General features: G+C 39.2%; 1 protein-coding gene across 1 annotated transcript in view; it reads right to left on the reverse strand.

Annotated features, from left to right (window-relative positions):
* Nucleotides 1-9,969, reverse strand: part of aacs (acetoacetyl-CoA synthetase) — a 56,259-nt gene extending 46,290 nt beyond the window's left edge. Inside the window, exons 1-4 of the mRNA XM_047382351.1 lie at nt 9,653-9,969; nt 6,629-6,732; nt 2,283-2,403; nt 1,506-1,619 (exon numbers count right to left, since the gene is read on the reverse strand). Coding sequence (XP_047238307.1) covers nt 1,506-1,619; nt 2,283-2,403; nt 6,629-6,732; nt 9,653-9,791 — 478 coding nt within the window. The 5' untranslated portion in view covers nt 9,792-9,969. The remainder of the gene's footprint in view (nt 1-1,505; nt 1,620-2,282; nt 2,404-6,628; nt 6,733-9,652) is intronic.
* Nucleotides 9,970-10,535: the final 566 nt, after the last annotated feature.

A 10,535-nucleotide genomic window follows, 5' to 3' on the forward strand; every position in this document is an offset into this window, starting at 1 on the left:
AACAGTTCCAACGTTTTGCAAACTCAAGATTTGACATCCATTTTAAACTAAGGCATATTGAATGGTTGAATTACCCATTATAAACGAGTGGATCTGTATAAATGTATTTTAACGTGATGTGCTGAAGAAAAAAAAAGCAGCCTCAGCCATTTCTCCTTGTACAAACATTTGGTTAGAATAAATACATGGTGACATTCACAGAGAGCTGTGCCAAAAAAAAACGCGCCTAATTACCAGTACAGGCAAACATACTGAGCACTACGGAAAAAAATACTCAAGCCTTGCTGAAATGTGCTCAAAACTGAAAACATTGGCAAATGGGGAGAACGTGAGTAGAGAGGTAAAACTTTATGTGAATACATCAGAGAATAAGGCCCATAAAGAGCAAGTCACATACAATGACCAGCAATTCATATCCCTTAAACAACCATAAACTTTAATAAGCTTGGCTGTGATTTTATGTGATAGACCAACCTAAAGTAGCGTTTAACTGCAACAAGCAAATGATTCATATTTTTTCATAAGTTTAATTAGGAAAAAGATCTGAAAAAAGTGTACTTGTGTGTTTGTATTAGGCCCTTTTGAGTAAATACCTTCCAAAACCACCTTTTGCTGTAATTAGAGCTGCAAGTGTTTTGGGTACATCTCCACCAGCTTTGCACATCTAGGTGTTGAAATTTTGCTAATTCTTTTTTGCTAAATAGTTCCATCAGATCAGATGGAGAGGATCCCGAGAATCAATTTGTGAGTCTTGACACGGATTCTCAACTGGTCTAGACAATAACTGGACCATTCCAACACACGAATATACTTTGATCGAAACCATCCCATTGTAGCTCTGGGTATAGGTTTACGACTGCTGTCCTGCTGGAAGGTGAGCTTTCATCCCAGTCTCAGGTTTTATGCAATTAAGTGCAGTGTTGTTGCCACACATAACATTCTGCTTGTAGACCAAAAGGTCAGTTTTGGTTTCATGTGATCAGAGCACATATTCTACTTGTTTGCTATGTTGCCTACGTGGATTCTTCAAACTTCAAACTTCAAACATGACATTTTGATGCTTTCATACAACAATGGCTTTCTTTTGTGGAGTGCATGACCAATAGTTGTCCTGCCAACATATTCTCTCACCTGAGCTGTGGCTCCTCCAGAGTTTCCATGGGCATCTTGGTAAATGGTAAATTTACTGCAATTTTCTATAACCAACCTCCAAGGCTGTCACAGATATGCCATTCACTAATTAGGTGACGTCTGAAGCCAATTGGTTGCACTGGAATGTACTTCCAAGTATCAAAATAAATGGGGGTGAATACAAATGCACACCACACTTTTAAGATTTATATTTGTAAACAAATATGAAAACTATGTAGCATTACCTCCCACTGCACAATTATGCACTACTTTGTGTTGATCAAATGAAATCTCAATAAAATACATTGAAGATAGTGGTTATAAAGAGAAAAGGTAACAGTTATGAATACTTTTATCGTTACACTAAGACTCACCTGCAACCCTGTCTCCCGTCTGAATACCCATCTTTCTCATAGCTGCAGCAAATAATGCCACATTACGCTTTAGTTCCCCGAATGTTACCTTCATGATCTCCTCATTCCCCTCCCCTGGAAGACAGAGACACAAGCAGAAATACCACATGAACCAAGAGACAGAAAACTGCATACACTCCAAATATTTTTATCACAAATGACCGATCTGATTGGATTTATTTGAGTTTTATAAGTTGTTGTGAAGAAGGGACTGCTAAATATTGTTACCCTGAAAGTCACATCTAAACATCAAGAAAGATGAGAAATAAAGCCCCGACATGGGAAAATATCATGACAAAAAGACTGCAGGTGACTGATTATCTGGTAAGAACATCACAGCAGACAGGAAAACAGCCCCTATCTCTCTACGTAATACCTTTTTGACATTCACAGAGGCTCCACAGCAGTCTGAACAATGGGTATTTCTACAATTACATTACATCTCCTCAGGGAGGCTGGGCATGTACAAGACACTCTCCAGGGAACACACACACTCAAACACACACCAATAAAGAAGGACCTATCCATTAGTACGTGACACTGAAAGGCAGGGAAGGGAGCAGCAGTTAATTTAATAACAAAGTGACATCAGACACACAACACCACATCGATTGAAGTCTTCCACTACACCCTCAACTCGCTTCGTTCAAATCCAGCCTTCTTCCTGTTCGTGGCTTTAGACTAAAATAACATTTAACATGGTGTAGTATTAATCAGCACTCTTTTTCATCTACCTACTTGCTGAATAAAGAGCCACTTTGTCCTGGTCGGCATGCTTAAGCAGGTTCTCTGCGTAGTTGAGTCGAGCTCCTTTAAACCACTCTGGAACATCTGAGATGCGCTTGGATACGTCCACCACCTGGTACGCCCAGCATGAAAAACACAAGGGAACAAAGACTCAAAAACCACATCATTTCAGTCTGTTCTGTCATGTTTCTCTTACTAAATAAATCCCGTTCCAATAACGTGCAATTTTGCACGATTAATACTTTTCTATAAAAAACCTAATTTAGTTTGAAAGTACAAACAAACTGCTAGTGAGGGAGTAGCCCCGCCCACCATGTGGCACTGCTCCAAAATGGTCGACTGACTAATAAATTGAGTCCCAGCCCCATGTTCCAGGACAAATATTAAAAAGGACTACGTGGAGGAGCACATGTGGTCATCAAGTCCAGGATGATACAACATCCATGTGTACAAAAGAGGTGTGTCCATCATGTCCTAGTTTATTGCCTCAAGGAAGTGTCTGCATCCTGGAACCAAGGAACATCAAGATAATCAACAGTAATAGTGCAAAAAAGATATGTTAAAATAAATGAATGCTCCTTTTTATAGTTGTCTCAAGCTAGAATGAGTTAATGTGCGTAAATCGAATCGTTAATGTAATGTTACAAGGGAGCAATGTCTTGTTTTTTTTGCTAACTGTTTCACACAGGAGATATTTATGTGTTTCTTTTAATAACAGCAATATAAACGTATCATACTTTTACAGTTATTCAAAATACACTATAACAAATATTGAAACAGTTATCTACAAAGTGTGCTACCTTGTTTTTTTTATATATTTTTATCTATGTTTCTCTCCATTCTCTCTTACGGTGGTCACGTGCAGCAAACACATATATGTTGCAAACTCCAAAAAACACAACCACGAAAAACAAATGCAACAGAAAAACGCTGCCACCGTAAATAGAGAGAAGCAAAGACCTACAACCAATAAAACATATGCAAAGGAAAAAGAGAAAAAAACAACAGCAAGTTAAGATCTTCAAACTCGCTCTGTAAAATGGAAGTGCACCATTAAGGGGAGTCGACCACTAATATTACAGACATAAATATGCTGCTGGTCTATAACTTGCTAAATATTACGACAACTTGTTTAAAAAAAGATATGAAGGAAAACATACATTTTCTTTCTTTCCTCCAAGTTTGTTCAGGGCATCTCATTAGTGTTTTTACTAAGGGTCTGGTCTGATATGACTTGATGATTGACTTCCCCTAGAGGTCTGACACACTTCCATTTTGTGGAGGAAGTTAGCAGCCTTTCTCAACTTGCTGCTGTTTTTGCTTTTTGCAGCATTTGTCCTTTGCGATATTTTTTGTTTGTGTGTTTTGGAGTTTGCATCATTGATGTGCTTCCAGCCCGTTTACACCTACCATAGTATCTTTATCTGTAATACACTACCGTTCAATTTATTGAGAAAGTGTGTCCACATTTTTGACTGGTAGTGTACATATATTTACATACATGCTTAACAAGACCAGTCTTGTACATCCAGGGCGAAATATTTCCCCCAGCCAAGCCAGGTAAAAAGCTGATTTTTGCTGCTTGTAAGGGGCGGGGCCTGAAATACTTAGTACGATAAGCAGTAGCAGAGTTATGGCTGCTACTTGCAGGAGAGTGAGTGCTGCCATCTTTTCAACTCTGGGAGTGCTTAAAAAACACTGATACAGTGCCTTGCGAAGGTATTTGGCCCCCTTGAACTTTTCAACCTCTTGCCACATTTCAGGCTTCAAACATAAAGATATAAAATCCAATTTTTTTTGTGAAGAATCAACAACAAGTGGGACACAATCGTGAAGTGGAATGAAATTTATTGGATGTGTCAAACTTTTTTAACAAATAAAAAACTGAAAAGTGGGGCGTGCAATATTATTCGGCCCCCTTGCGTTAATACTTTGTAGCACCACCCTTTGTTGCAATTACAGCTGCAAGTCTCTTGGGGTTTGTCTCTATCAGTTTTGCACATTGAGAGATGGAAATTCTTGCCCATTCTTCCTTGCAAAACAGCTGGAACTCAGTGAGGTTGGATGGAGAGCGTTCGTGAACAGCAGTCTTCAGCTCTTTCCACAGATTCTCAATTGGATTCAGGTCTGGACTTTGACTTGACCATTCCAACACCTGGATACGTTTATTTGTGAACCATTCCATTGTAGATTTGGCTTTATGTTTTGGATCATTGTCTTGTTGGAAGATAAATCTCCGTTCCAGTCTCAGGTCTCTTGCAGACTCCAACAGGTTTTCTTCCAGAATGGTCCTGTATTTGGACCCATCCATCTTTCCATCAATTGTGACCATCTTCCCTGTTCCTGCTGACGAAAAGCAGGCCCAAACCATGATGCTGCCACCACCATGTTTGACAGTGGGGATGGTGTGTTCAGGGTGATGAGCTGTGTTGCTTTTACGCCAAACATATCGTTTTGCATTGTGGCCAAACAGTTAGATTTTGGTTTCATCTGACCAGAGCACCTTCTTCCACATGTTTGGTGAGTCTCCCAGTTGGCTTGTGGCAAACTTTAAACAAGACGTTTTATGGATATCTTTGAGAAATGGCTTTCTTCCTTCCACTCTTCCATAAAGGCCAGATTTGTGCAGTGTACGACTGATTGTTGTCCTATGGACAGACTCTCCCACCTCAGCTGTAGATCTCTGCAGTTCATCCAGAGTGATCATGGGCCTCTTGGCTGCATTTCTGATCAGTCTTCTCCTTGTTCGAGATGAAAGTTTAGAGGGACGGCCGGGTCTTGGTAGATTTGCAGTGGCCTGATACTCCTTCCATTTCAATATGATTGCTTGCACAGTGCTCCTTGGGATGTTTAAAGCTTTGGAAATCTTTTTGTATCCAAATCCAGCTTTAAACTTCTCCACAACAGTATCTCGGACCTACCTGATGTGTTCCTTGGTCTTCATGATGCTCTCAGCGCTTTTAACAGAACCCTGAGACTATCACAGAGCAGGTGCATTTATACGGAGACTTGATTACACACAGGTGGATTCTATTTATCATCATCAGTCATTTGGGACAACATTGGATCATTCAGAGATCCTCACTGAACTTCTGGAGTGAGTTTGCTGCACTGAAAGTAAAGGGGCTGAATAATATTGCACGTCCCACTTTTCAGTTTTTTATTTGTTAAAAAGGTTTGACACATCCAATAAATTTCATTCCACTTCACAATTGTGTCCCACTTGTTGTTGATTCTTCACAAAATAATAGAATTTTATATCTGTATGTTTGAAGCCTGAAATGTGGCAAGAGGTTGACCAGTTCAAGGGGGCCGAATACTTTCGCAAGGCACTGTATTTTAGCTAGTTTTGCAGGTGGTTGCAACATCTTTTCCAGCGCGCTCTGTGTCTACTGGCGGGATTGTGTCAGCCCACAACATTGTTGAGGCAAATCTATGTAGAGGCAGAAATTACATAGTGTTATAAAATGAACAGAAATTACAAGATCTTTGTCTTTGTTTCATAAAATAACAATATATAGGGCTGTTTATATAGGGAAGGTAACCTTAAATGACTTATTTTATGATGTACTATTTTTAGAAAATAAATTTGAAATAATTAACTGTCTAGGGTTGCGGGCTGCCCCTTTAATGTAATGACAGGGGAAATATTCCTGCTTTCATTTCTTTACTGTAAAAAAAAACATCTTGCACCTGTAAAGCAAGTTGTTTGAATTAGTTTTTAGTTATAGTTCAGTATTTTCCAAGGATTTTGCAGAGAAATCATGCTGACACATCAGATATAATTTACTCCAACTGTTTATTACAACCTAAAAACCTTGTTTTACATTTTATTCCCCATTATTGTGGTTGGACACCCATTTAGACCAATTTACACTTATGTCCATCAGCTCTAAGAGCCACATTTATAGCCACATTTCCTTATGGTAGGCTCTCTGTAGAATGTAGAAATTTACTTCAAATCAATGGTTGTCAGAGCGAGTACCCCACAGTGCATTGTTGGTACAAACAGTCCGGAGGTAGATGCCATCTACCATCCATTTGGTCCCTGAAAATCAGGTATGAAACGAGCAAAACTACAAAATGGGCAGGGGACAAAATGAATAATACCTTAAGACCACTCTCACATTTAAATGGTGTTTTAAAATATTGTAACATCTTTTACAGTTATGCACAAAGACAAATGTCATCATATTAATGTAGTGCAATATGTTATTCTAGGAAATAAGAATTTAGAGGAAAAACAGAACATTGATTTTATTTTTCAGAACCAGGCATAATCTAAAAAAAAAACTATACTTTTACTTTATTTTCGACTTTATTTCCGTTGCACTTACCTCCTCGTATGGTTTGGAGCTGACAACGCCACAGTAGCGCCACACCTCTGCCCAGAACTCTGGATAATTGTCAACAGACCACTGATAAAGATCACTGTAGTTAGCTAGAAGACAGAATGTTGATATATGTTAATGTTAACATACTGAACTAAAATCTTGCCTTTAGGCTGTTGTGGTCAGCACCAACCAGGAATCAGAAAACCTGGGAGAATGCTGGTTACATTTAAGACCCATTGGTTCAAGTGTGGAGCTAAGTCTGTTTGTTCTGGTACTGTAAGTTCCACTTCTGAAAAGTTTGTGCTCTTTTTGTAGTCTACAGATTATAAGGGGGCAAAAGACACAGTACTCTGAATGGCTGCATGTGAGGATGCCCAGGGGGCGCCTGTGCTGCCCCACAATTACAAGTCGCAAAGTTCATAATTATACCACACAGTAAAGGAAAGTGAAAAATTGCGATAACGATATCGATGAAGATTAACCCTCCTTTTTTTGACACTTTTATTTTATTACCATCACACAATGTCCCCACTCCCCTTCAAGACCTGTAGCACTTCAGCCACTAAGGAAACATGCCTAGTGTGGGCATTATGGGAAATAAGAGTTTAATAAAGAGGCCAAATATATCATAGATATGCATAGTGAACGCATGACACTAAATATCGTCCAACCAATTATTGCACCCAAGCAGTCTTTGCGACTGGGATATGGCACACACTGACAAAGCGGTGACGATTGTGAGTCGACAGATTGTGCAGCCCTACAATAAAATATTTCAGCTATTAGAAGGATCTACCAAGTGCTGCCAACTTTATGAACATCTGATGCAAACAGGAAGGAAATGCAAACGTTATGGTCACCTGAGCAACATCCTTTACCAGTCATTGTGCCTTATGCCTTTCATGGACAATAAAGCTTTCTCCCAAAAACAATTTGGACTGCAATAGAAAGCAATTGAGCACCAAAAAAGCAGGAACGACCTGGAGAACCAGTATGATCTAAGTCTACCACAAGCAGGAAAAAAGTTAAAACTTGGATTTCCAGTGTAAAGTTTACAGATACTCTTCAAATTGAGAGTCTTACTCTTTTATAACGGGATTACATTAAACGCTTTTAATTTGCTAACAAAGCCACAAAACTGGGTTTATTATGCTTTCTCCATATGGCTAACAGATATACTATTTCAAATAAAATAAGAGGCTCTGGATTACATATGTCGGATTATGAATTGAGTAGATTTAAATTTCTAATGAGCTTAAGCCAACAACCAGCCACATTCTTTCATAGGTTAGATTATTGTAAAACCTGTTACTAATGGAACTAAACCAGTGATGAAAAAATTGGATTATTGCAAAAAAAAAGCCTAGAGACTTATCATAAGTCATAATAAATGTCAAGATTTTCCATTGTTCAGTTTACAATGGTAGGTCTAAAAATCAGTAAAAAGGTAACACACCAACACTAATTTATGTTAGCACTGAACCAGACAAGAAATATGTATCATAGTACATACTAAGTGGCAAGCACCCATCATGTTTCTTAGGATTTTTTTGTTAGTTGATAAAAATATATATTGAAAGAAAACATCAGAAACCATCTGCCCCAAAAGAAAAAAATTAAGGAATACATTTTTGTAAACCCATTGTGTCTATCCTGATAGTTTTGCATGCATATAGGACCTGTTTGGAGTGGAACATGGCCTATCTTTATATATAGACTAATGGTGCTTCTATGCACCAACAGCTAAAAAAATTAATGAATTTTTCAAGAACATCAATTATGTGCTTCAAAAAAAAAATACACTACCTTAAAGTGAAGTAGAGTGAAAAAAATTGAGAACTCATATTACAAACTGAAGTGGATGAACGTGGACACGAAGAGGTGCCTACTGATGCTGCCTTTATTTCTGAAGTCGAAAGTTTGATCTAGTAATGAAATCAGGTCCAATGTGACTATATCCCAATTCCAAGTTTGAAAACCCAGTAGGACATACATAATGGTGTGTTCAGTGATCAGGCTAACTAGTATTAGCAAAACAACCTAAAAACTATGTTTTTCTCTGCATTTTGTACTTTCAATGTGTGATGGACTAGCAACTTGCCCAGGGTGTACCCTCCCGCCCAATGACTGCTGGAGATGGGCACTAGTGACTACCCCGCAATCCTGCAAGAATAAGCGGGCAGACAATGAACTGATAGACAGATATTTTTTATAAGCAAGGCAGCCATATTGGATTTTCATATCAAGGTTGGTCAGAAACCTTTTAATTAACCCCAATTAGAATTCCAACTCCAGGCGAAGTTGCACCTTTAAGCATTGCCAATGGATAGGAATTTTTTAATTAATTAAATTCTTTTCAGCATGGTGCTTCTTGGAAGTGGTATTTGTTACCAAAGGTTTTGGATCCACTTGTATTGAGGTATGGAATGCTACTGATCCACTTTGTACTAAACCAATCGAAACTTATAGTTATTGAGTAATAGTAATAGTAAACAGTAATACCTCTTTATAAACCACAAAGAGCTTAAATCTTAATTTTTCCCAACATCGTTGCCTAGATAGGTGCTTGATCAATGTCAAAATCTCTAGCTGGTAACAGTTTTTCATTCATTGTCTTTCTTCAGCACGTTTTTCTGCATTCCACAGAACAGTGTCAGTTTTTACAGAAACAAGTGAAACAGGCCACTCTTTCATCGCCTGGCATCTCCAGGCTTGACAATCAGGCCAAGCTACTGCGTTGTAAATTGCTAATTACAACTATAAAGAAGAGAGGTTAAGACACTGGAAGCGTTGCTTAGCAACAGTCCTCTGATACTAATTCTCCCACCCCATCTCAATGTTTGCAACGTTGGCACAGGCACACAGGCTGGATGAAAATACACTATCATTGCTAACAAGCAGCAGACAGAGCAACTATCTACTTCTATTTTTGCAGCTCAGTCTGCAGCTTCGTAGGCTCAATGAAATCCGACTTAGACTCCGACACACCTACTGTGAGCGTGGATCTTGGTCTCCCTCCCCACTCACCCAGATTAAGTCCGTAGTCCGAGTTGACCTGTATCCTAAACTTGTCCATCTGTGTGTTCCTCTTGGAGTCCGGGTACCAAAGCACCTTGTTCTCCGTATCCATGATTTTCTCACTCTTTCCTTCCGTGTCTTTGGACATCTTTGTTGCGCTCCTCTTCACTGCAGTCAAAACACCACGTAGTCCCGAGCACCTTACAGACAGCGGACTGTTCCTGGAAGAGCGGTGAGGTATTTATCGTCCTCACCGGCTAGCTGCTTTGTTTGAATAGCTCCAGACTGCGAGAGAGTCAGCTAAATAACGTATTGTCAAAGGCAAAGCGTGGGGGGTGTAACTGAAAGCCACAAGGACACGCCCCGCCGTCATGACGTAGCCTGGCGTGCTGGGTGTTCAAGATCCAAAGTGTTTGAAACTGTTGCGTGTAATTTCAGTGAACATCAGGCATCTTTAAAGCGACTATTTCCACAATTAGGTGGACGATGAAACATCACAGTTGGTATGTGGAGCGAGTCTGGTCATATAAAGGTCTGAGTAACTAAATTATATAAATTCACATAAATCACTGGTAGGGTGATTGATGAAGGAGAATAATTTAACAAAAAAACAAAACAATCAAAGGCGTGTTTTCGGAGACTTCAGTTCAGTTTAATTCAGTTTTATTTACACGTTTCCAAATTACCATAATTACATTTTCAAGTCTCTTTACAAAATTTTTACTGATTAATTTGTAATCTGTAAAGTTTGTGTGTTGCCCTGTGATGGACTGGCGACCTGTCCAGGGTGTACCCCGCCTCCCGCCCATAGACTGCTGGAGATAAGCACCAGCTCCCCCGCGACCCACTATGGAAGAAGAGGTAGAAAATGACTGACTAACGGACTGGCTGT

This window comes from Girardinichthys multiradiatus, chromosome 12, assembly GCF_021462225.1.
Source record: "Girardinichthys multiradiatus isolate DD_20200921_A chromosome 12, DD_fGirMul_XY1, whole genome shotgun sequence".
NCBI classification, from domain to species: Eukaryota; Metazoa; Chordata; class Actinopteri; order Cyprinodontiformes; family Goodeidae; genus Girardinichthys; species Girardinichthys multiradiatus.